The sequence below is a fragment of the Rhinatrema bivittatum genome, chromosome 11, assembly GCF_901001135.1.
Source record: "Rhinatrema bivittatum chromosome 11, aRhiBiv1.1, whole genome shotgun sequence".
NCBI lineage: Eukaryota > Metazoa > Chordata > Amphibia > Gymnophiona > Rhinatrematidae > Rhinatrema > Rhinatrema bivittatum.
In genome coordinates, this window is record NC_042625.1 from 54,263,271 (window position 1) to 54,290,069 (window position 26,799).

Below are 26,799 nucleotides of genomic sequence, written 5' to 3' on the forward strand. Positions count from 1 at the left end.
AGCCAACAAATGGGGTGAATCTCCAGTACCCTGATTACCTGAGGAGCAGAAGAACCAAGGGTAGAGGATCACAGCGCTTTAAGCCTTACAAGAATACACAGTCCCAAGCACCTCGTGCTTCAGGAAGGGCTCAATTCTTTTAAAACACGCACATTGAGAGGAGCAAGCTCAGGGGCAGGCCCCGGCCGTACCCTACAAGGAGAAGATGCAGATCCATCCACAGGAAGAAGACATAGGGGCAGACGTTACCCTCTTCTACCAACGGGTCAAGGTAGTTAGGACCCACTTGTCTGAAGTTATCATTCGAAAGGGGTACTCGCTGCCATTCCAAAGCATTCCCCAGACAAATTTATGAAATCGCTGTGCCACTCCCACTCCAAGAGACTGGCAGTGGAAACCTCGCTAGCAAGACTACTCAGCCTGAAGACAATAGCCCCAGTGCCCATGCTTCAACAAAATACTGGCCACTATTCCATCTATTTTATCTTTCCCAAGAAAGAAGGAACATTCAGGCCTATCCTGGACCTAAAGGCTGTCAACAGTTACCTGAAGGTTCCACACTTCCGCATGGAAACCCTACGCTCTGTTATAATGGTACAACCGGGAGAATTCATAACCTCCCTAGACCTATCCGAAGCCTACCTTCACATCCCGGTCTATCAACCACCTGTGCTTTGCAATACTGGGCTATCATTATCAATTCCGAGCACTACCCTTTGGACTAGCTACCGCCCCCAGAACCTTCACCAAAATCATGGTGGTAGTGGCGGCAGCACTGAGGAAAGAAGGAGTCCTGGTACATCCTTAATTGGATGAGTGGCTGATCAGGGCAAAGTGTCCAGAGGAGAGTCGCCATGCAACCACCAGAGTCAAGAATCTACTACATGAACTCAGGTGGGTTGTGAACACAGCCAAGAGCTGTCTACAGCCCTCAGGCACTAGAATACCGGGGAGTCCGGTTCGATACCAAACAGAACAAGGTCTACCTTCCCCCTCCATGGAGAAGGAAGCTACTGGATCAATTACAAAAGCTGTTGCCCTCTGTCTACCCCTTCATGTCCTCTGCCTCATGACATTAACTCTGGAAGTTGTTCCAGGGGCAAGGGCCCATATGTGGTTTTACAACATTCCCTACTTTCACGATGGAATCCAGTGTCCCAGAACTACTCAATTTGCCTCCAGCTACCAACAGAGGTTTGGGAGCAGCTTCAATGGTGGCTACAGAAAGAACACCTAAGCAGAGGTGTAAATCTATCCACACCAAAGTGGATCTTGCTCACCACAGATGCAAGCCTGTGAGGGTGGGGAGCCCACTGTCAGGAACTGACGGCTCAGGGACAATGGATCAAGGAAGAGGTGGGATGGAACAAACCACCTGGAAGCTTGAGCGGTCAGACTAGCCTGCCTATGATTCAGCCACAGACTCAGCAGTGAGTCTGACAGTCATGTCGGACAGCGCAACAAACATTGCCTACATCAACCAACAGGGTGGAACCAAGAGCCAGCAGATGTCTTTAGAAATAGACCCCCTCTTGGAGTGGGCAGAAATAAATCTACAAGGGCTTGCTGCCTCCCACATCACAGGAAAAGACAACATCTCTGAGGACTACCTCACCAGAGAGCCTAGACCCAGGGGAATGGTCACTGGCAGATACAGCCTTCTAGCTGATAGTAAATCAATGGGGTCTCCCAGTCATGGACCTACTAACAACTTGTCACAATGTCGGGATCCCCAGATTCTTCAGCTGTAGATGAGAACCACAATCTCAGGGAATCTGCGCTCTCGGCCAGAACTGGCCAGAGGAATGTCGCCTGTACGCCTTCCCACCCTGGCCACTACTGGGCAGGATCATCCACAAGATAGAACTAATCCCCTGTGGTGGTCGTCTAGTCGCCCCGGATTGGCCAAGAAGACCATGGTACGCGGACATGTGAGGTCTAGTAGCGGGGAATCTTCTACGTCTACCGCCATCCAGGGACCAATCTCCCACGAAGACCCGGCTCGATTCTCTTATAGTATGGCCCTTGAGAGGACTAGCCTAAAGAAGCACAGCTACTCAAAAGCCATGATTGATACCCTGCTTTGGGCATGCAAGTTCTCCATATCTCTGTCTTGCATACAGATCTGGAGAATATTCGAAGCTTGGTGTGAAGACTGTGGCCTCCTTCCAAGGACAGCCAAGATTCCTATAAGATGGCATGCAGAAAGGGTTGTCCCTCAACTCCCTCAAGGTTCAAGTCGCAGTACTGGCCTGTTTCAGGTCCGAAGTGGATGGCATCAGACTATCAACTCATCCTGATGTTTGACAACTTTCAGAAAGTGAGACAACTCTGACCCCCACTAAAGTGGCCAGTGCCTCTATGGAACCTCAACCTAGTACTAGACTTCCTAGCAGGAGAGTCCTTCAGACCAATCAGCAGCCTGTCTCTACGGCTCTTGACCTTAAAGACAGCATTTTTGGTCATTATATGCTCAGTTCGACATCGCCGACCTTTTAAGCATTATCCTGTCAGGAACCGTTCTTCAGGTTCATCCCGGGCATGGTACCATCCTTCTTTTTGCAAGTGGTTTCCCAGTTCCACATGAACCAAACCATATCCTTACATTACCAGATGAGCACAGGGATTCGGAAGACTCGCGCCTCCTTCGCCGCCTGAATGTCGGCAGAATCCTAGTCCAATACCTGAACCAATCTGAATCCTTGCGCAAAACTGATCCCCTGTTTGTTCTTCATGGCAGCAAAAAAAAAACTGGAAGCGGCATCGCAGATGACCATAGTCCGTTGGATCAAAGAAGTAATTAATGCAGCCTACATCGAGGCAGGAAAATCCACTACCTCTACAGGTCAAGGTGCAGTCTTCTAAACTGAAACCTGGCTACTTTCGCTGGCCATAACATGGTCCTCCCTACACGCCTTCCCCAGGTTCTACGGCCTGGATGTTCAGGCCAGGGAGGATGCAGCACTAAGTGGGCCATGGGTAGCCTCCCACCCTGCAGGGGAGTAGCTTTTGTACATCCCATTGGTCCTGAGTCCATCTGGCTACATGCTAGGAAAGGGAGAAATTAGTTACCTGATAATTTTGTTTTCCTTAGTGTAGATAGATGGACTCAGCATCTCACCCACGGCTGCTCCAGAAATAGAGAACCTCGGATATCAAATCTTGAGACAGCAAGTATGGGTAAGCCTCAGCCTACCTTTAGTTCAAGACGCCAGCAGTCTGTGTTTGTTTCAGCGCACTGTCTCCATTTCCAAAAGTTTATATATATTTAAATCATTTGAACCAGTTCAAGGTTAATCAACTTATCAACTATTAAGCAACATTCATACTGGTTTCTCTAAGACAATACTGAAGAACTAAGTATGCTGCATGGGTACATGTAGGCTGACATCAGCTTTGAAATCTGATTCCATCTCGCATCTGCTATCACGAGAGCACAATACCCATTGGGCCTGAGTCCATCTGTCTACACTAAGGAAAATGAAATTTATCAGATAAATAATTTCTCCATTACTGAGCCTATTTCTGTTTGGTGGACAGGCTGGGTCAGTTGGAGGAGCCAGTTGATCTAGTGCTCCTTCCCAGCAAGAAGGAGCACTAGATCAAAGTCCCTCATGAGAGGCTTCTACGAAAACTAAAAAGTCATGGGATAGGAGGTGATGTCCTTTCGTGGATTACAAGCTTGTTAAAAGACAGGAAACAGAGTAGGATTAAATAGTCAATTTTCTCAGTAGAAGAGGTTATTAAATTTGCGGATGATACAAAATTATTCAGAGTAGTTAAATCACAAGCAGACTGTGATACATTACAGGAGGACCTTGCAAGACTGGAAGATTGGGCATACAAATGGCAGGTGCAATTTAATGTGGACAAGTGCAAGGTGTTGCATATAGGGAAAAATAACCCTTGCTGTAGTTACACGATGTTAGGTTCCATATTAGGAGCTACCACCCAGGAAAAAGATCTAGGTATCATAGTGGATAATACTTTAAAATCGTCGGCTCAGTGTGCTGCAGCAGTCAAAAAAGCAAATAGAATGTTAGGAATTATTAGGAAGGGAATGGTTAATAGAACGGAAAATGTCATATTGCCTCTGTATCGCTCCATGGTGAGACCGCACCTTGAATACTGTGTATAATTCTGGTCGCTGCATTTCAAAAAAGATATAGTTGCGATGGAGAAGGTACAGAGAAGGGCAACCAAAATGATAAAGGGGATGCAACAGCTTCCCTATGAGGAAAGGCTGAAGAGGTTAGGGCTGTTCAGCTTGGAGAAGAGACGGCTGAGGGGGAATATGATAGAGGTCTTTAAGATCATGAGAAGTCTTGAACGAGTAGATGTGAATCAGTTATTTACACTTTCGAATAATAGAAGGACTAGGGGGCATTCCATGAAGTTAGCAAGTAACACATTTAAGACTAATCGGAGAAAATTCTTTTTCACTCAGTGCACAATAAAGCTCTGGAATTTGTTGCCAGAGGATGTGGTTAGTGCAGTTAGTGTAGCTGGGTTCAAAAAAGGTTTGGATAAGTTCTTGGAGGAAAAGTCCATTATTGGCTATTAATCAAGTTTACTTAGGGAATAACCACTGCTATTAATTGCATCAGTAGCATGGGATCTTCTTAGTGGTTTGGGTAATTGCCAGGTTCTTGTGGCCTGGTTTTGGCCTCTGTTGGTAACAGGATGCTGGGCTTGATGGACCCTTGGTCTGACCCAGCATGGCAATTTCTTATGTTCTTAAGAGAATTCCCCATGTCTTAATTATTAACAGACCAGTCCCTTGTCAAATTTTTTTTAACCCTGATGTTAATAGCCTTAATACTATTTGCATCCTAAGTGCATGCTTGTTTGGTAAAATCTGGTATTTTAGTTTTAGTCCATTTTCCTGAGGAGCCTAGCATTATTAATTTCAAACAATCTCTTAGCCACTCACTCTTTAACTGGACGAGTCCTATTCTGATCATGTTCCATCCCCTTTATCACCCTTCTGTACCTTTTCTAGTTTTGCTATATTTTTTTTTCTCTCAAGAGAGAGAGGATAAGTAGAACTATACAAAATGCATGAGCCCTAATCATACTCTAGAGCTATACTGAGGAAGAGGTAGAGAATAAAAGTGACTGTGGGTAGTCACCACTACCCCATTCTAAACTGAGGCCTTTACTGTACAGTCTATAAGGATGATATAATCTTCCTAATATAGCACCCAGGATTTGGATACATGTAGTTAAGAGGGAAAAAAAAATCCTCTGCATTTACTTCACATTTTGTCTACAATTAAACCTCATCTGCCATTTACATGTTCATTTCAGTTCAGTTTCAGCCTGCTTACATATTAACTACTGTTTTTTCTAGCTCCTTAAATAAGTTAAACACTAGCATTAGGATGGTGGTTTATGCACTTCTGTCCATTAAGAAAATGGACCATTTACACCTTATGTTCCTTATCCTTAAAGCAGTTACCAGTTCACTATATGATAGTCTCTGGCATGAGTGCTGAAGATCCAGCTGTACTATAGCGACTAGTTTACCCTTCCCTTCAAAGAGATGAGTAAGGCATAACATCAGTTTACTAAGTGAAGTCCATATTTATTCATTTCCATAGTAATTCACTAAACAGCTGCCACCATTTCGTTCAGGCTCTTGTACCTAGTGGAAAACTTCATAATGAATGTTGCCTGAAAACATTTTATTTTCAGGCAAAGGTTAGTTGAAAAGTGGTGGAAACATAACTTCAGCAGCAGCCCGAACCTTCAGCATTGTGTCTTTAGCCATCAACCTTCGGTACAAGGGTGTTACCTGGTTACAAACAGAATATACATTGAAGTTAAGTAGATATGAGATTTCACATAAGTGAAGAAAAGCTGTCGTCCTAAATACAGCTAAAAAAAGATATGTAGGGTCTGACAAGGTGTACCTAGCCTTAGCTACAGCTTTGGCAGGCAGTGGAGAGAAAAACTTTTTCCATGAAGGGAGACCTGCAAATGTCTGTGTACTTTGGAGCTGCAGCTTTTGTCCCCAGGCAGATAGTGGGAAAATTACCCTTCACCTTGTTCAAGAGGTAGTTGATATGGACATTATTGGGAGAAATGAAGGGGTAGGGAGTATGGGGGTAGAGGCCCATTGCTGACTAAGAACTGGCAAAGGACCACAGTGTGATCATTTATGAAGCTGTGAGGTGAAGCACCAGATAGAGCTAAACAGGATGTTCAGGTTCATGAAGAGATAACACTCCACTCTGACAGCATACGAAAGACAGAGAGTAAAGGCTACCAAAATGGTGTAGGGTTTGTGGCATAAGTCCTACAGGAAGACATTCACATTTTAGCAGGTACCATCTTTTTGTTACCCAACCTACCTTTTTACTATGACTCTTTTATAGGCCCAGCTGAGTGAGAACCAGGGATGGATCTGATTCCCTGAACCTTCTCTGAAAAGTAGAGGGGGATTCGCCACAACCCCCACTTTCTATCCCTCTTAAGTTAAATTTCCTAGCATGTAGCCAGATGGATTTGGGACCAATGGGTTATGTGCACCCCTACTAGCAGAGGGAGACTGAGTCAGGTTTCAAAGCTGATGTCACCTTAGACATACTGGGGGGCTGAGATCACTGCAGGGTATCTGTCTCCTAGGAAGAACATGCTATCCCTACACCAGCATTGGTGGTTTAGCAGGATTGCAATACTAATTGGAATATTTACCTTTAAATTGGAGAAAGCTCGAGCCCTGCTCTCCTGTGGTGGTACCTAAAAGTCCCTCCTGCAATTGAGAATTCATGAGGGGATTTCTGAGATCCCTCAGAGGTGTGTCTTGGGCCGGTAGCTGGTTCCCAGCGTAGACTTTGCTGCTGAAGCAGCTGAAAGGCAGCAGGTGCAGGAAGCGGAGCGTGGCAGTGATGGCCTAAGCACTCTTTCCCCCACAGCCGGAGACAGTCTCTGTACTCAGCCGGTAAGTGCTGAGCCTGGGTAAGTAAAGAACTCCTCCAATACAGAGATGTAGAAGGGCTTTGGTAAGTCTTTCCTCTAGTCTCCTTGCTCAGCGTGCCGTACCGACGTTCCTGATCCTGTTAGGGCAAGGGAAGGGGGTTTCCAAAGGGTTGAGCAGTATGCCTCTAGACCTGCCTTGCCTCACCCTATCAGGGATACCCTGGAGCCAGATACCACGGATGAGAGAGGGGATGCAGCCATCCTTCCATGCCTGGAGTCATACCGGCCCCTCAACCATATGTCGGAACTAAAAAATCCCATCCTGGTGTCTATGGAAAGCCTCTTGCTATTTCCCAATGCTGGAAGCCATCCAGGAGTAGATTGACCTGGAGTGGGCCACCCGGGAAGCCAGCTTTAAAGGAGGATGGTCCTTGGAGGCTTTGTACCCGGCGGCCAAAGAACACCTGTGCTTCTCAAAAGTGGATGCCCTGGTCTGCGCCGTTTTGAAGTGAACAACTATCCCAGTAGAGGGAGGAGCAGCCTTGAAGGATGCGCATGATAGGCAGTTGGAGTCCATCCTTAAGCAAGCCTTTGAGGCGACAGCAATGACACTACAGATCGCTTCCTGTTGTGCCCTGGTGGCCCACTCATGCCTGCTTCTCAAGAGAGAGAGGCAGATAGCTCAGGAGCGCATTCCAGAGAGGTGATGGAGCCTGCCGTGGCCTTCCTAGCAGATGCAAGCTCTGATCTAGCATGTACCTTGGCCAGAAGAGTGGCCTCAGTGGTGGCAGCCAAAAGACAGCTGTGGCTGCAAAATTGGTCAGCGGACATAACCTATAAGGCAAACCTCACAAAAGTGTCCTTTAAAGGATCCCTCCTATTCAGAAGTGATTTGGAAAAGCTAGCCAGTAAGTGGGGTGAATCTCCAGGGTCTCAGCTGCTGGAAGATAATAAAAAGAGGTCACAGCACCCCTTGCCCATGAGGGGTTGGCCAGGGGCTCCCAGCACTTCTGGCCCTACACAAACTTGTCATTTCAGACATCTCGGCCCTCAGGAAGGTCTGTCCTTTCAGAACAGACAACCAAAAAGAGGAACTGGCTCAGGTTCAACCTGAACTTCCCAATGAAGTTTGGCTGACGCATTCACGGGACGAGGAGAATAAAGGGCCGACTCTCCCTCTCCTAGCAGCGATGAGTCGAGATCATGTCAGACAGATGGGTACTGGACATCATATGAGAAGGATATGCTCTAGAATTTCACAGCATCCCTCAGGACATGCTTATGATGTCACCTGGTCATTCCCAGCACAAGAAACTGGCAGTAGAATCCAAGTTGATAAGGCTCCTCAGTTTGAGGGCTATAACCCTGGTACCTACACACCAGGAAAATACAGGGCATTATTCCCATCTATTTCATCATACCCAAGAAGGAGGGCTCGTTCTGCCCCATCCTGGACAGCAAGAGCATCAATCACTATCTGCGGATTATTCACTTCCGCATGGAAACTCTTCACTTCGTCATGGCTGTACAACCGGGAGAGTTCTTAACGTCCCTGGACCTCTTGGAGGCCTATCTTCATATACCAATCCATCAAGACCACCAACATTTCCTATGCTTTTGAGGTACTGGGAAGTCATTATCAGTTCTGGGCATTACCCTTCAGCCTGGCAAAAATTATGGTGGTCGTGGCAGCGGCACTGAGGAAAGAGAGGCTCTGCAGTAAAGGCTTTAGCCCTCTTTCCTAAGCTGGGACCCATTCCTGCTTTCAGCTAGGGAGGGCTGAGCTCAGGTAATAGTTTAACTTAAAAAAAGACAGTGATAGCAGAAGGGTCTGTTTCCTTGGCATTCTACTGTCTTCCCACAGCTCTGGGCAGTTCTGTGAGGTGTGGAGAGAGTGCAGGCATGGTGGGTTGAGCAGCCATTTGGCTAGGCCCCGCTCACCAGGCTTCCCCCATTTTGGCACACAGTAGGCCACGGAGTAATTTTTCATGCTTTTTTTGCTGACAGGCCATCAGTGCGCATTTGTGCATCCATGTGTGTCCATTTTCATTTGGACATTCTTTCTTCTGGACGCACATCTTGGGTGTTAAGTTTAGGCATCGTTACTGGGCTCTAGTTTGGGCATCCAACTGGAAGAACAGTCCAGATGCAAATTTTTTTTGCGTCCATTTTGGGCACACTAGTATGCATGAGAAAGCTATGTGCAAGCCTTCATCTGGCTGTATGCTTACAGCATGGCCCCCAGGGCGAAGAAAACTAAGTGGTTATCTGTACTGCATGCCATAGCTCCTGCTGAAAGGTCCCAATTTCTTTAAGCCTGTGTCGGCGCTGCCTAGATTCTAGGGGAGTTTTGCCGATGATAGTCCATCTACTCTGGCCTGAGGGGAGATGGACAGAGGGAGATGCTGCAGGGGTGTCCCCTCCCCTGACTGGTCCATGGGTCAAGACCTCAGGGGACACTTGGCTTGCAGGATGTCAGGTTCAGGCCCTTTTTTCCTGGGTGAAATTCTGCCAGGGACTGCAACCATTTCTGAAGTGACAGTTACTTCTAAGGTAGGTTCATGCACTTAGAATGCTCCTCTGTCTTCACAGGCAAGTGCAGTGGCACAATGTGGTTTGACAAAACTCAAATGCAGATGTATCAGGATAATACCAGTTATGATGGCAATAGCTGTTCTGGTGAGGAAGGAGACATTCCCCTAGATTTGGAGCCATATGTAACTGGGGTTTTTTTCTCAGAGATGAGTTGCCAGGTCTGATATCTAAAACCCTGAAGACACTTGAGTGGCTGCGCCAGACTCCTTGGACACTGAAAGAGAATCCTATTTTGGTCAACCTTCGCAAGGCTTCTTGTTTCCTCTCTTAGATGCCATCCAAAAGGTCATTGATCTCGAATAGCGTGCACCAGAGGAATATTTTAACGGGGGGATGGGTCTTGGTGCTTTATACCCCTTGGATCTGCAGTCCAGAGAGCAAATTGCATTTTCCTAGGGAGGATGTTTAGTATGTTCTGTTACTCAATGTACCACCATCCTGATAGAGGGAGGTGTGGCATTGAAGGATGCTCAGGATAGGAGGACTGAGGCTATCCTGAAGCAAGCCTTTGAGGCAGGGGCAATGAACTTGGAAATTGCTTCTGGTTGCAACTTGGTAGTTCAGGCTACTATGTGTCTTTATCAAGAATCTGGTGGCACTGGATCCAATCTTCGGCCTGTGATAGAAGCGGGGGCCGCCTTCTTTTATTGCAGCCAGGTAACAGCTGTGGCTGTGTAACTGGTCCACGGATACTGTTTCAAAGTCCAAGTTGACTAAGCTGCCCTTCAAAGGCTTGCTTTTGTTTAGCAGAGAATTAGGGGAAAAAATGGCAAGTAAATGGGGAAAGACCCAGGTCTTTCATTTGCCAGAGGATAAGAAACCAATTGTCTGGACTTCTTGGGCAAGTGACCACTCTTGAGACTACTGGTGTTTTCAGCCTTACAGGGGAGGTTCTTCCCAAAGATCCTGTCCCTTCTGCAGGTCTCTGTCCTTTCACCCCCAAAGCCCTCAAAGGATGCAGGCTCTGGAAGTGGAGCCCTTTGGTCCTTCCAATGAAGGTTTGCAGACTTGCCTGGTAATGCAGGAGATAGGTGGTTAATTATCCTGGTTTTATCACAAGTGAGGCCAGATTACTTAGGATCAATGAATTCTTGAAGTGATGAACTGGCATGCTCTAGAATTTCTTTCCATTCCTCAGGATGCCTTCATGGTCTCGCCATGCTACTCCCCTCCGAAAAGGGTATAAGTGAAAGTAACATTACAATAGCTGTTTAATCTGAAAGCGGTGATTTCCGTTCACGAATCACAGCGAAATAGGGGCTGATATTCCATTTTTGTTGTGCCCAAGAAGCAAGGGTCGTTTCAGCCAATACTAGATCTCAAGGGCATCAACCAACATCTACAAGTCATGCATTTCAGGATGGAAACTGTGCACTCTGTCATAGTGGCAGTTCAAGCAGGGGAGTACCTCGCGTCTCTGGATCTGACCGAGGTGAATCTGCATATTCCCATATGGTAGGAACATCAGTGGTTCCTCTGATTTGCCATCCTGGATAGTCCTTTCCAGATTCAGGCCATGCCTTTCAGACTAGCCACAGTGCCCAGGACCTTTTCCAAGGTCGTAGTAGTGGAAGTGGCAGCCCTTTCCAAGGAGGGCATTCTCTAGTTCACCCCCTATCTGGATGACTGGTTGATTTGCGCCAAGACACTGGAAGAGTCTTTGCAGTTCCGGCAGGGTGGTTTCCTTACTAGACGGACTAGGCTAGGTGGTGAATTAGGCTAAAAGCAATTTCAGCCTTCTTAGACCCTGGAGTCTCTCTGGGTTCATTTCAATACAAGAAAGTATCATGTGTTTCTGCCAGAATCTCTGATCCACATATTTATCCTGCTAGTTCAGTCCTTGCACATCTCTGTTCATGCAACTGTGTGATCCTTTCTATAGGTCCTAGAGTTGAAGGCTGCTGTGTTAGTAGTTTTGTGAGTGAGGGCACATATGCTGCTCTCCCGAATGAGTGTGCAGTCACATAACTATGCAGTGAGGCTGCTCCTGCAGTTTAGAGGTGAAATCCCAGTTGCATTGGTGGTTACATGCAGATCATCTCAGGAAGGTAATGTCCCTGATAATGCCAGATTGGTTGGCTGGTACTCATGCCAGATAGGGGGCTCATTATTAGGAGTTGGTGGTACAAGAGTGCTGGTTTGCAGCAGAGCGGCAGTGGAACATCATCAGAGTAGAGGCACAAGCATTTTGGTTGGGTGTGCCTGCGGTTCGCCAAGCGGCTAGAGTCTCTGGCAGTCTGTATAATGTCCAACAATGCGACAACGGTGGCTTACATCAGTCAGAGTGGAACCAAGAGTTGTTAGGCGATAGATGGCTCAAGTTAAGGGCAGAAAAGCATCTCTGCCTCTCAAATTGCCGGAAAGAACAATATCTGAGCAGATTTCCTCAGCAGGAGAAAACTTGGACCCAAGACCATGGGAGCTGGTGGATGAGGCCTTTCTGCTACTAGTGAACCACTGGCACCTACTGGAACTAGACCTGTTGGCAACTTTCAACAACGCAAAAGTTCCACACTTCTTCAGTTGCAGGCGGGACCAAAAAGCGATGGGCATAAATGATCTTGTTCAGGAGTGGCCATATGGTACCCTTCAGTATATATTTCCGCCCTGGCCTCATAGGTAGGCTGGTCCAGAAGTCAAACCAACACGATCCTGTTTAGTGGCTCCCGATTGAGCGCAAAGGCTGTTGTATGCCAATCTCTCAAGAGACTCTTGGTGGGCAGCCCCCTCGGGCTTCCGTCTCGGTTGGCTCTTATTACAGCAGGGGCCCCTTCTGCACGAGGAGGCAGGTCAATTCTGTCTTGTTTTGGCTACTGAAAGTTGGGTTTTCACCTGTGGTAATTTCCACTCTTCTTTGGACCCGGAAACTTTCTACTGCTCTAGCTTAGTTTAGTTTGGAGGGTCGCTGAGGCCTGGTGTTCTGAGCAGTTGACTACTTTGCTCAATGTGGATATTCCTGTGATTTTTTGGAATTTTTTACAAGACTGCTTGCTTAAGGGTTTGGCCCTTAACACCTTGAAGGTTCCTGTTGCAGCTCTGGCTTGTTTATAGTAGAATCAATGGAGGGCCTTTATCTTCTCATCCAAATGTGTCCTGTTTGCTGCAGGGGGTTAAGCATCTTTCCTCCCGCCCCCCCTGCCAAATTGCGGCTTCCAGTGCCGCCGTGGGACCATAATGTGATCCTCAAGTTTTTGGTAAGTCTGACCTTTTGACCACTGCATACTCTTTCCTTGAAAATGGTTTTTCTGGTAACAAGCTATTTGGGATGTCTTGTCTCTGAGCTGCAGGCTCTTTCCTGCCATGAGCTCTTTCTGTGCATGGCTCTGGGTATGGTTCAACTTCAGACTGTTCTCTCCTTTTTGCCCAAAGTGGTTTCGGCATTTCATTTAAATTGGTCCATTTCTCTACCTGCCTTGGAAAGGGACAGAGATGAAGCAGAGTACCGCCTTTTGCATTCCTTGGATGTCAAGCATCGCTTATTGCAGTTTTTGGAGATGACTAAGAATGTTTGTAAGTTCAATCCCCTGTTTGTGTACCATGGTGAAGGTAAGCAGGTAGCACCAGTGACACAGGCTCCCGTAATGCTTGCCCAGTGGGTTAAGGGGGGGTCATTGCCTATCTAGCTACTGTGATTACTTAATGAAAGATTAGCCCACATTCCATACGGGCTCAGGTGGTAGCATTGGTAGAACTTCAGCTGTTGCCTGCTGAAGTTTTGTGCAGGGGGCAACATGATCATCTTTGCAAGCATTACCCTTTTGGTGGTTAGGGCTAGGGAGGATACCACTTTGCCATGGGTGGTTTTGACTGGACTGCTGGCAGCTTCCTGCCCCTGTTGCTATATCCTACTTGTTGGGCTTAGGATTAACCTACCCGAAGCCTCAGGAAGGAGAAATTACTACTTAACTGGATTCTGGATTTTCTACAGGACGGTATGAAGAAGGGGTTATCACTTAACTCCCTCAAGGTCCAAATAGCGGCCCTCTCCTGCTTCAGAGCCAACGTGAACGGTATCAGTCTATTTATTTATTTATTTTATTTATTTTTAATTTTTATATACCGAGGTTCTTATAGAGACTACAAATCACTCCGGTTTACATATAACAATAAACTGCCCAACAGAGATAAGGGGCTTTACATAGAACAGTGGCACATATGTAACAATATAACTGGATGACAATATAACAAAATGATAATAAATATTATAGATTAACATTGTAATTAATAAAATTATGTAATATAATCTGTATAATTTAACTATTTAACTTGGATATAGTGACATAGAACCATGCCAGATGTAAATAATACGATAAAATGAGTTTTTGAATTTTTGAACTTAGATATTGTAGTCCAGTTGCAGAGGAAAATATAAATAAAAATAAGACGAATTTTTAGAACTCAAAGATTGTAGTCCAGTCTATCAGCTCATCCGGACTTCACCCGTTTCCTAAAAGGGGTTCAGCAACTTCGGCCACCCCTAAAGTGGCCAGTGCCCCTATAGAACCTCAATCTGGTATTAGACATCCTAGCGGGGGGTTCCTTCAGATTAACCCGCGGTCTGTCATTACGCCTCAACATTGAAGACGGTATTCCTGGTAGCAATATGTTCAGCTCGTCTCATCTCTGAACTACAGGCTCTATCCTGTCGGGAACCATTCCTTAGGTTCACCCCTGAAACCATACTGCTGTGCACTATCCCCTCCTTCCTACCGAAAGTGTTTTCCGAGTTTCATTTGAACCAGGCCATTTCCCTACCATCTCTGGATGAACATAAGGATTTGGAAGATTCCCGCCTTCTTCGCCATCTAAATATTGGCAGACTCCTGGTGCGATACCTGGAAACATCGGAACCAGTGCGCAAAATGGATCACCTATTCATTCTTCACAGCGGGAAGAAACAAGGAGAAGCGGCCTCGTGGGCAACCGTAGCCTGCTGGATCAAAGAAGTAATCAAGGCAGCCTACATAGAGGCAGGAAGCCTTTACCACTGCAGGTTAAGGCTCATTCTACTAGGGCACAGGCAGTATCTTGGGCAGAAACCAAGCTGCTACCGCCTGCCGAGATCTGTCAGGCGGTGATGTGGTCCTCCTTACACACCTTCTCCAGGTTCTACCGCCTGGATGTACAGGCCCGAGAAGACGCAGCCTTCACAAGGGCAGTACTAAGTGGGCCACGGGCAGTCTCCCACTCTGTCGGGAGTAGCTTTTGTACATCCCACTAGTCCTGAGTCCATCTGGCTACACACTAGGAAATGGAGAAATTACTTACCTGATAATTTCGTTTTCCTTAGTATAGACAGATGGACTCAACATCCCGCTCACGGCTGCCCCAGAGAAGGAGGACCCCAGCAACCAAACCTAGAGACTAAACAAATACAGGTAAGCCGTTGCTTACCCCTAGTTCAAGATACCCACAATTAGTCTAGTGTCGGCGTTTACTTAGTTGAGTGCACTGGTGGTCTCCAGTTTTTTTAAACCAGTTTAAGAAGTTTAATCAAATTCTTTAGGCGAAGATATATATCCACAATGGCTTTTTGAGGAGGATACTGAGGCGCTGAGGTCACTGCAGGGGTATATCTAGGGTGACATCAGCTTTGAAATCTGACTCCGTCTCCAATCTGCTGGCAGAAGAGCACATAATCCACTGGTCCTGAGTCCATCTGTCTACACTAAGGAAAATGAAATTATCAGGTAAGTAATTTATTCATTTGTATACATTCCCAAAAGGATTAAATCTCCACTGTAGTATTACCTGGAGGTGCCACAAAATACTCTTCGATCTTCTGCTGAGCATTTGCCAGCAGCAGCTTAGCACAGTTGACCCCTTCTACATCATCCTCTCGAAAGAACAAGCACCTGTAGTATGAAGACGACAAACATTTCTTTCCTCTGGTTCCAAGAAGCCATTATTAATAAAGGTAGAAACATGTTTAGAAAACTTGTGTGCCAACTAAAACTTTTAGGAGCCAGAGAACAAATTCTTTACACCATTTTGAATTTTCTGACACATTCACATAAAAATGTTTTCACACTTATCAAACCCACATAATACCACCTATTATAAGGCAACACATGCTGCTGGCTGACATCTATTACCTGTCCTCCAGTACTGAGACTAGTGGCTCCACCCCCTCAGTGTGAACTTCATGAAGCTGATCAGCAAATTGGATAGCTTTCTCCAGACCTTGCACACCCTCTTGGTTACGAAAATCAACCAACGCAAGATGCTCTAAATGATCAATCACCTCCATAGTAATTGTGGGTTTCTAAAACAAAAATTGGAAAAATCAGATGACGAGGGGGGTGGAGGTCCTGGAGGATCAGAGAAAGAGAGAGACCAACCAACATCCACCAGGGCAAGAGAGGAGGAAATAGACATGGGAGAAAGCCAGAGGGGGGAATTTCCAGTCATTTTATTCCTTACCCTATACCGCTTGCAAAATAACCTAAACCTGGGAGCAATTCACTCAAAATCATAGGCCCTACTGGTGAATGTATAAGACAAGAATTGTGATTTTCTAGAAAGCCAAAAAGTCTCCAATGCAAACTGTTGAGTAGACTTAAGGGGCAACAGCCAGCTGTATTAAGGTGTCACCTACAAGTTGTTGCTGACTCTTAATGGTACATATGCAAGTGCACTAATATGGCAACCACAATTCCTTGCCCAATACAAATTCAAATTGTAACCAAGTAGAGCATATCCTAGGTCATACATACCTTGGCTTGACACTAAGTGCATTTGGAAGTTTTAAACTGTCTATAAAGGCATTACAAGAAAACAAAAAACTAAGGGCTTTCCTGTTTCTACCCTGGATCAGTCCAGACAAGTGGGTTTATGCATCCCTACCAGCAGATGGTGGCAGAGAACAAAACTTTGACACACTGCTACATAACTGAGCGCCACCTGCAGTCCCTAAGTTTTTCTGTCTCCAGCAAATGGTAGAGGTGCAAATCTGCAGTCTGAACTTTATAAAAATAAAAAAATAGTTTAACTTCTTGGAAGAAAGAAGAGGCTCCCCAAAATGTTAGGTTCCGTCGTAGGCCATCCCTTGGGTAGAGCAAAGCAAGCAGGGGATTGGTAATTCCTGTTCTGCCTTGGCCCTCATCTTCCAGAGGGAGGGAAAGCCAAGGGTCCTGGTTCCCTCACTCCCCCTGAGCCCTCTCACCCTCAGCTAGCAGCCAGGAGCAACCAGAAGCAGGGAAATATTCTTTTTGGTTACGTTTCCCTTTGTTGGTTGCTGCTCCTTTTAGTAGTAAAAAAAAAAACTGGGATGGCTTGGGCAGCTTTGCTCCTGCCAGTGATCACGGTGGGGGGAAGTGAGAGGGAGTTTCACAGTCTTGGTAGTCCGGGATAGAGCCAAGAGGAGCTGTGATGGAACATGTGGCTATCGGGCTATTTTTAGCACCGGCCGCAACAGCAGCGTAGCAACTTCGGCTCAGTGCACGAAAGTGTGCGGGGCTGGTACTTGGAGGCGATCGTGCCTCAATAAGGTCTCCTTGTGTTCTGTCTGTGCTGCTAGAGGGGGAAGGGGTCTGAAGCGCTGCACCAAGCCATCTGGTCCCATTCAGGAGGCCCGGGGGGGGGGCTATTGTGTCTGCTCGTGGAGCAGCAGCTAGGGAGTTGCTCTCCCTTTCCCCTCTGTCTGATTTTTTGGTGCTGGCCACAGCAGCAGCATAATGTCTCCCGCTCAGCACGGGAGAGTATGCAGGACCTGTAATTTGAAGTGATCGCGCCCCAGTAAGGCCTTGTGGTGTGCTGTCTGTGCCGCTAGAAGGGCAAGTCCTCGTAGTTGCCATAAGCTGTGCCTGGCTGTGAAGCCTTGGGGGGGGGGGGGTTTGAAGGGGATGACGGCCATATTGACTGTGCAGGGAGCAGTGGCTAGGGAGTTGCTCTCCCTTCCCCCTCTGTCCTATCTTTGGTGCTAACCATGGTGGCAGCATAGCACCTTCCACTCAGCATGGGAACGTGGCAGGGCTTGTGGTTTGAGGTGTTTGCATCTCTAAGGTTGCGTGGTGAGCTGCTGTGCCTCTGTGTGTGGGGGGGGAACCTCAGTGGAAGGCACAGATATCAAGCGCTGCACCTGGGCATTGGGCTTCATTCTGGAGGGGTTGGAAGGGATGACAGACATTTTGAATGTATGTGGAGCAGCAGCTTGGGAGTTAGACTCTCCCCTCGTTCCCAATCAAGTTTCATGCCAGGGAGGACATGGTGGGCAAGTGGTCCATTGAGTCTGAGGAGTTTTCCTCAGTTTTGCCCTTTTGCTCCATAGGGGGTTTAGGGTATAGAAGGAAGCATCAGAAAAATGAGCAGCCTTGCAGGGGTCCAATTGCTCAGATAAGATGCCAAAAGTGGAAACATCTCCATGTTCTCGGGGGGGTGGGGATCCTTGGATTCCGAGCCCATCGGGTTTGTTTTTGGAGACTGGTTATTTCTAGTGTGGACTGTCCCCAAGGGGGTTGGTCTCCAGGAGGGCTTACGAGAGGGCCCACAAGATCATCCAGGCATTGTTTCCTGTGGGGGTATCAGCTGGCGATGCTCCTGATGCGGATGAGGTCCCTAATAAAGAGCTACTTTTTATTATTCCTTTTGTTCTAGGGGCAGTGGGAGCTGGAGTCACTTGTGAGAACTCTGACAAGAAAGCCTGTTCTGGAGGGCTCGAAGAAAAAGAAGAAACTCATTGCCTTTGAGTGGGCTTCTCCTAAGGCTGGTCTGAAGATGGTTAGGGCCACAGCAAGCTGGTTCCCCTGACCAGAAGAGTCCTTGGAACTCTGGAAGTTTTCCGATGGTGGATGTGGCAGTGCTGATAGTTTCCAAGAGGATGACCAATCTGGTGATAGAGGCAACGGCACTGTAGGGCATCCAGGATTGGAAGTTGGAGGTCCTTTTGAGGAGATTGAGGTCTCGGCCTTGTGTCTTCGGGCTGCTATTTTGTGCTAGCTGAACATGCAGACAACTAGGTTTGAAGCAGGTGTGCCCTGTGGGACAGATATCCTGTATGTTTTGGTGCAGCCGTCAGCCCAAAATATGGTTTCTGCTATGGCGGCTCGGAGGCTCCTGCGGATTTGTGGTTTTGAACGCAGCCTGGTAATCTCTCCTTAAAGGACAACTTGGCAGATGTGTGGTCTAAGTCGCAGCTGAGTAATCTTCCTTTAAGGGGAAGCGGCTGTTTGGTGTAGACCTGGAGCAGCTGTTGAAAACCTTGAAGGATTCCAAGGAGAATAGACTGCCAGAGGACTAAGAGGCTGTCAGGCAGACTTTTCCACCAGAGGTCAGGATTAGAGATGTGGTGTTTTTGGGTCTGGCAGGTTGGCCTTGGGTGTGAGGCAAAAGCAGGCCTCAGGTGGTCAGTAGTCCTTTCGAGGTTTCTAATTTCGGGTCCTTCCCTTGGGTTGGCGACAGCGCTGCACACGTTCACAAAGGCGATAGTGGAAGTGGCTCTTAGGAAGGAAGGTATTCTGGTGCACCCATACCTGGACGATTGACGAAGTCGGAAGTGGAGTGTTGGTGTTCAGTCCAGCGGGCTCTGCAACTCCTGGATTCGTTGGACTGGGTGATAAATCTGGCAAAGAGTCATTTGAAGCCAGTCGTTAAAATATCTGGTGGCGTGCTCAGATACTCCATATGGGAAGGTGTTTCTAACTACTGAGAGGATAGTCAAGTTGCAGAGTCAGATCCTTCGGCTGCTGCGTCAGTCAGTTCCCAGGATTCTGGGATTATTTGCAGATCCTGGGTTCCATGGCTTCTACACTGGAATTGGTTCCATGGGCCTTTTGCTCACATGCGTCCTCTACAGAGGCCTCTGTTATCCAGTTGGAATCCGCTTTTGGAGGAATTTCATTGCCAGAGGAGGCCAGCTGCAGTCTTTCGGGGTGGCTGTCTCGGCACAGTCTGGTGAAAGGAATGGATCTGGAAGCGCCTGACTGGGTGGTGGTGACCACTGCTACCAGCCTCACTGGTTGGGGAGTGATTTGTCAAGGAAAATCAGCCCAGGGTCAGTGGTCGTCAGAGGAGGCAACCTGGTCCGTCAATCGGCTGGAAACCAGGACAGTGCACGAAGCCTGGTTGACATTTCTCCCACTCATTCAGGCCAAGTCAGTGCGAGTGTTTTTGGACGATACGACGACAGTGGCATACATCAAGCATCAGGGTGGAATGAAGAGTCATCTAGTAGCGCTGGTAGCCCAAGAACTCGCTGTTTGCATGGAGAAACATCTGATAAGAATAGCTGCTTCCTATGTTGCTGGAGTGGACAACATGCAGGCGCACTTCCTCAGCAGACAGCGTCTACATCCGGGGGAGTGGAAGTTGTTGGCGCTGGCCTTCGCCTTGATTTTGGCGAGGTTGGGCAGACTAGCAGTGGACCTCAGGGAGACTCCAGGAAATGCGAAGATGCATCGTTTTTTCAGTTGAAGAGGCAGGTCAGATCAGAGAGCATAGTCACTCTCGTTCAACCGTGGCTGACACATCTGCTGCTATACGTATTTCTAGCATGGCCTCTCACAGATCAAGTGCTGCGGCGCTTCAAACTTCATCCGAGCAGGGTAATTCTGGTGGCACCTGAGTTGCCGCGCTGGCCGTGGACGGTCCCATTCACTGGACCCATCTGTCAGGGTTGTTGTGGCAGGAATCCATATTTTCAGACCGGGAGGATCGCTCCTGTCTAGCAGCTTGGCTTCTGAGAGGCGATGGCTCTGCTTGAAGAGTAATTAGCAGCCTGTGATTGCAATTTTGCTTCAGGCAAGTAGGCCTTCCACATCATTGGCTTAAGTCAGAGTGTGGAAAATGGGCAAATCGTAGTGTATGCAGAACAAGGTGCAACCTTTTAGAACATAAGAAATTGCCATGCTGGGTCAGACCAAGGGTCCATCAAGCCCAGCATCCTGTTTCCAACAGAGGCCAAACCAGACTCCAAGAACCTGGCAATTACCCAAACACTAAGAAGATCCCATGCTACTGATGCAATTAATAGCAATGGCTATTCCCTAAGTAAACTTGATTAATAGCCATTAATGGACTTCTCCTCCAAGTACTTATCCAAATCTTTTTTGAACCCAGCTACACTAACTGCACTAACCACATCCTCTGGCAACAAATTCCAGAGCTTTATTGTGCGTTGAGTGAAAAAGAATTTTCTTCGATTAGTCTTAAATGTGTTACTTGCTAATTTCATGGAATGCCCCCTAGTCCTTCTATTATTCGAAAGTGTAAATAACCGATTCACATTTACTCGTTGAAGACCTCTCATGATCTTAAAGACCTCTATCATATCCCCCCTCAGCCGTCTCTTCTCCAAGCCGAACAGCCCTAACCTCTTCAGCCTTTCCTCTTAGGGGAGCTGTTCCAACCCCTTTATCATTTTGGTTGCCCTTCTCTGTACCTTCTCCATCGCAACTATATCTTTTTTTAGATGCGGCGACCAGAATTGTACACAGTATTCAAGGTGTGGTCTCACCATGGAGCGATATAGAAGCAGTATGACATTTTCCATTTTATTAACCATTCCATTCCCACAGATTCTGGCCTTTTTGCAAAGTGGCTTGGCTAAGTGTTCGGGTTCAGGTGGCAGTCTTAGGCTCTCTTCGAGCAAGGATGCAGGGAAGACCCCTTTAGTGTCTCATCCAGATGTGGTTTGTTTCCTCAAGGGGCAAAACATCTGCGGTCTCCGGTCCGAAGATTTGTCCAGCATGGAATCTTAATATGGTTCTTCAGGTGCTGTATGGTAGTTCCCCCTCCCCCCCCCCCCTCAACTGGTTAGGAAGACTTCTTTAAAGGACTTAACCCCGAAGGCTGTTTTCCTCGTGGTTATCTATTTAGCCAGGAGGATATCTGAGCTGCAGGCATGGTCATGTAGGGACCCTTTCCTGTGCTTTTCGGAGGAAGGGGTTTTCCTTACATACAGTTTCTTTGTTTTTGGCCTAAGATGGTTTCCTCCTTTCACCTTAAGCAGGCGAGCAAGCTACCGGCTTTTCCAAATTTGTCACCGGATGCTCCTATGACGAGGGCGCTTCACTTATTGGTGGTGCAGCAAATTCTTTTGCGATATCTTAAAGTGACAAATGTCTTTCCATCTGTTTGTCCTTCAGTGGAGCAAATAATGGAAATAAGGCTTCCAAGGGCACTGTTGCACGATGATTAAAAGAGACAATAGCCTCTGCTTCTATCTGTAAGGGCCGGTCGGTGCCGGAGGGGTTGAGAGCATATTCTGCCAGGGTACAGGCAACCTCGTGGGCGGGCTGTCAACTGATTTTGCTGCAGGAGATTGGTTTTGTGGCAACGTGGTCTTCACGTTTACCAAACATTACCACTTGGATGTGCAGGCGCCAGAGGAGGCGTCTTTTGTGGAAAGTGTGTTGGGTGCAGGTCTTTTGGGTTCCCACCCAGAGAAGAGGGGCTTGGATACATCCCACTTGTCTGGACTTCCTCACTTCTGGATGGTGCTGAGCTGATATGTAATATATTCAGATTAATGAGATGTGTACATAATTTTACTATATGTTCAAGGGGGCCTAGCTGTTAGGGAGCTTCAACTTTAAGTCTCTGTTCTCCCAAGGTTTAGTGGGGTTTGTTAAGGTACACATCTTGGCTTGGGTATAGGTCAATACTGAAGGACTACAGGTGCCACTCTTGCTTATGTATCACTGCCTCAACGTTACGAACATAAGAAATTGCCATGCTAGGTCAGACCAAGGGTCCATCAAGCCCAGCATCCTGTTTCCAACAGAGGCCAAACCAGGCCACAAGAACCTGGCAAGTACTTGATTAATAGCAGTTAATGGACTTCTCCAAGAACTTATCCAAACCTTTTTTTAAACCCAGCTACACTAACTGCACTAACCACATCCTCTGGCAACAATTTCCAGAGCTTAATTGTGCATTGAGTGAAAAAGAGTTTTCTCCACTTTGTCTAGTCTTAAATGTGCTACTTGCTAACTTCATGGAGTGCTCCCTAGTCCTTCTATTATCTGAAAGTGTAAATAACAGATTCACATCTACTCGTTCAAGACCTCTCATTATTTTAAAGACCTCTATCATATCCCTCCTCAGCCGTCTTCTCCAAGCTGAACAGCCCTAACCTCTTCAGCCTTTCCTCATAGGGGAGCTGCTCTCTGTTTTGTTCTCTGCCTCCATCTGCTGGTAAGGATGTATAAACCCGCTTGTCTGGACTGATCGGTAGGTCTTTAGGAATGAAAATTAGCAGGAAAGAACCAATTTTCCTTTCTACACAAAGAAACCTGTGGCTAGTTTTAACCCTCTACTTAAACTATTAAAATTATTTCATGGTATGATTCAACCAGTTCTCAAACGAGTGAAGTCTGAGGGTCTGTCCTTAACCCAAACCTATACAGAATATGAAAGAACACCACTTCTATACTAGATGCACTGCATCCACTGCTACTCTAACTACTCACCCTACAAAAAAAATATTCTAATGCTGGTGTCTCTTTTGTAACAGTGACAAACTCCCTCTCCTCTTATATGTTGGTTCAACAGTTTGTGTTACTTCACACACTCTATAATAAGAACAACAATGACAACACGAGTGGTTATGTCTACTTACAACAAGCATAGGTGCCTCTAACCAATAGCTGTCTGAACATTTGAAAATGAAGATAATTCATTCTTACAAAGCAAGGAAAGGCTAAAAAAAAAAAAACAAATAAAAAAAAAATCTCTAAACAATTCCAGCTTGCAATTTCAACTTTCAGAAAATTAAGTAATACAAGTTACATAGAACTGTTGAAGTCAAGGCAAGAGCTGACAGACTAAGAAAAATTTTAGATAAAACTGGCTGAAAATGGATCACATCTGAAAAATAGAACCAACAGATCACTGAAAATGACCTGCTGAGAAGTTTAGCTAATACTGGAGTAATTGTCCACAGTACAGCAGCTAACTTAAACAACATGGAAAAGTTGTCGGAAGAAAATTTTGTCTATGCCCTCATCACAAAAGTCACTAAGCGAAACAAAAACCTTTAAGCCTGAAACTTTATGGAACAAAGTACTTCACTGGCTCCCTATCAAATATAGAATCCTCTACAAAGTGCTGACTATCATGCACCAATAACTCCACTAGACCAATGAGAAGAGCATACCAAGGCACTCTCTTTGTCCCTCAAGCTAAAACGTCTCTAAGGAACAGGGCCTTTTCTACTGCAGGTCCCAATCAATGGAACACTCTCCCACCAGACCTCTGACAGGACCCTTGCCCCATCTCCTTCAAGAAAAAACTAAAAACATGGTTATTCAACCTTGCTTTTCCAGAACCCTCATTTTAGCTAACTCATGCTCTCCATTTCTCGCAACATATCCCTCCTCATTTCTCTTCACAATTATGATATGGTTTGTTATAAGTTCTCTTTCATTTTTCATTTTTTCTCTAACTCATGTTACCTTGAAGAGACCCTCGGATACCCTTTAGTCTTTTTCTGCCTAATTGATTCATGCACAATCAATTGGATCGACCGTTTATCGTGACGTTATTACTATGTAATGCTAATTATTTTCCTGGTCAGTTTACTTTCTGACTATGTTACCCAGAGTTTTTTCTTATACGTTCATGGTTCCATGTATCGCCTACAGGCAAGTTCTTTGTTCTTTGTAAACCGGTTTGATTTGTATCTAATGCAAGAAGATCGGTATATAAAAACTATAAATAAATAAATAAACCCTGCATGAAACAAAAATTTCTATGAGCAGGGGGAGGCTGGATTTTTAGAACAACCTCACTAACCTTGGTGGCTGTAAAAACAAACCATGTGATAATACATAGAAGGAGGCCTGAGGTTTGGCTTAAGTATTGATTTTGTGAGAGGCAAATATAACGATGACAAGGCCTGAAATGACCTACCCCAGGCAGTCACTAAACTTCTGGCACACGTAAGACAGACATGGAAAGTAGTGGAAGGAAAACAGTTGAGACTTCAGGTAAGAGACATGGGAGAGGGGAAAGCTGGTGTTAGGTTACACATGGGAATTTATATGCACATCTGTCCAAAATGGATGAATTTCAAATGCACAGACTGGATGGATTATTCTGGATTTTAGCTGCTTTCAAAATTGTGTTAGTTCCTTGTGGGCCACCTAGACCTTTAGATTTATAAATCCCAAAATAAAATGGTGTTCCTGTTCATACCACAGCACAGGCCAAACAAGTGGGTTTGCATCCCTACCAGCAGATGGAGGCAGAGAAGATAAACTTTTCAGGCACTGTTACTTAATCAGCTCTACTACTTATTGACCTCTCAGCAACTATTGATACAATGGGCCATAACTTCCTCACTATCGGGCTGACACAGTAAAAGTGTGCGTGCGATTTAGTATTGGCCCACATGCAAATGAGGGCCCGCAGTAAAAAGAGGAGCTAGTGTCCCTAGCGCTTCTTTTTTGACAGGAGCGGCGGCTGTCAGCGAGTTTGACAGCCGACACTCAATTTTGCCGACGTCGGTTCTCAAACCTGCTGACAGCCACTGGTTCGGAAACCGGACACCAGCAAAATTGAGCGTCCGGTTTTCAACCAGCGAACTGTGGGCCGATTTTATTTTATTTTTTTAAATTTTTAATTATTTTTAACTTTTGGAACCTCCAACTTAATATCGCCATGATATGAAGTCGGAGGGTGCCGGCAGAAATTAACGCCTACCTTTGGGTAGGCGTTAATTTCTGAAAGTAAAATGTGCGGCTTGGCTGCACATTTTACTTACTGAATCGCGCGGGAATAACTAATAGGGCCATCAACATGCATTTGCATCTTGCGGGCGCTATTAGTTTCGGGGGGGGTGGATGCGCATTTTCGACGCGCTATTACCCTTTACCGAATAAGGGGTAAAGCTAGCGCGTCCAAGCGCAGGTTAACTGTATCAGCCTGTATGTTGTCTCAGGCTCACCTAGTAGTATCCCTGAAAAACAATCTGCCTCACTAACATTAGGAAGAGAACAGTTGTTGGATCTACTCCAAGGTATGAAATTCTCTACCACCTTACATCAGAATCACCCCACCCACTCTGCCTACAAGAAACTTTTATAGACCTGGCTTTTTGAATAGCCTATGTCTCTAACCAGTAACATGAGCTTGATGAACACTATATAACCCCTACATCGCTTTTGCACTAACCAGTGTTTGTGTTCCTCACCAGTAATGTATATCGATCACCTACTTCTCTATTGCTGAAACCAATACTTGTATTTATCCCTTTCAGTGACATTTTGCTGCATAGCTTGTGCATGAAATCAGAAATGTGAGCCTGTATATATCTCCTAAATTCCTCTTGCACTCTGAATATTCGCAGTCACTCACCGTTTTCTATTTAATTACATTTATACTAAGAACATAAAGGCCATGCGGGATTGGATCCAAGACCCCCGAGCCCAGTTGTAGTACCCAGCAGCTCCCAAACTAAATTGTTCTATTTACCTACTGTGTTAATCTGCTATGCTAATTTGTAGCACACTTTGTAACTCTCTTGTTGAAAAAGTATACCATAAATAAAGGATGCAGACACGATCAAAGAGATGCACCCACACAGTGCCACATCAGAATCAGGAAGGCAAAGGCCAACAACACAAGTACAGAGGGAAAGAGATGGGATAGGTACAGAATCAAAGACAAACAAGCATTGATAAACGGCTTAGTCTTATACGAGAGGAACAGTGTGACTTCCTTATTGGACTCGTAACGTTTCAAATATGCTTTGGTTTTCATACAGGTAACATAATCTTGTGCAAGGTGCTAGATACTTATTCCAGTTTGAAATATTTATCTTGCTGTACCTTGAAGAGTTGGCTCTCCTGTGTAGGCTGCCATGTTGGATTCTGGGGTACCTATGGGTGAGGGGTGGTACAGAAACAGACGTTAAACATTATGTAGCGGCTTAGTAATGCAACAATGGACTGAGGTTGAAATCCCACTTCCCCTCCTTGGGACTCTGGGCAAATCGCTATCTTCCATTCCCTCAGGTTCCCACGTAGATTGTAGGCTCTTCGAGGTGGGGACTTATTGTATCTGAATACTAATAGTGCTGTAAGTCACCTTAAACAGTTGAAGGGGTAAGTAATTGTTTCAACATCAAAGATCTGACAAAACCTGTTCCCACTTGTGTATCAGACTATATATCCTTCATGCCGGAGAGCAGGCGGGCCTCACGTACCCTGCTGCAGCGGCTGAGAGGCGCGTTTTGACTCGGGCGTTGAGATTCAGCTCGTGCTGTTGGGCTGAGGAACGCGCCAAGCCATAGCTTACGCCGCCACATGTCAGATGGCTCACACTTCCGGGGTCGCAGAG

The 26,799-nt window shown here is 46.2% G+C and overlaps 1 protein-coding gene across 1 annotated transcript; it reads right to left on the minus strand.

Annotated features, from left to right (window-relative positions):
- Positions 1-5,562: 5,562 nt before the first annotated feature.
- Positions 5,563-26,799, minus strand: GATC (glutamyl-tRNA amidotransferase subunit C). The gene is made up of 5 exons (XM_029571256.1): positions 26,666-26,799; positions 26,289-26,339; positions 15,615-15,784; positions 15,271-15,374; positions 5,563-5,797 (listed from the first exon to the last, which is right to left on the minus strand). The coding sequence occupies exons 1-5, from the start codon at positions 26,765-26,767 to the stop codon at positions 5,766-5,768; spliced, it is 459 nt and encodes a 152-aa protein (XP_029427116.1). The 5' UTR covers positions 26,768-26,799; the 3' UTR covers positions 5,563-5,765.

What these genes read in the sequence shown, in the direction of transcription:
- GATC (XM_029571256.1), bottom strand. Translation starts at nt 26,767, where the DNA reads ATGTGGCGGCGTAAGCTATGGCTTGGCGCGTTCCTCAGCCCAACAGCA. An exon ending in AGGAGAGCCAACTCTTCAAG is followed by an intron (nt 15,785 to 26,288) that starts GTACAGCAAGAT and finishes TTTTTGTTTTAG; the next exon opens with AAACCCACAATTACTATGGA. An exon ending in GTATTTTGTGGCACCTCCAG is followed by an intron (nt 5,798 to 15,270) that starts GTAATACTACAG and finishes GTTTGTAACCAG; the next exon opens with GTAACACCCTTGTACCGAAG.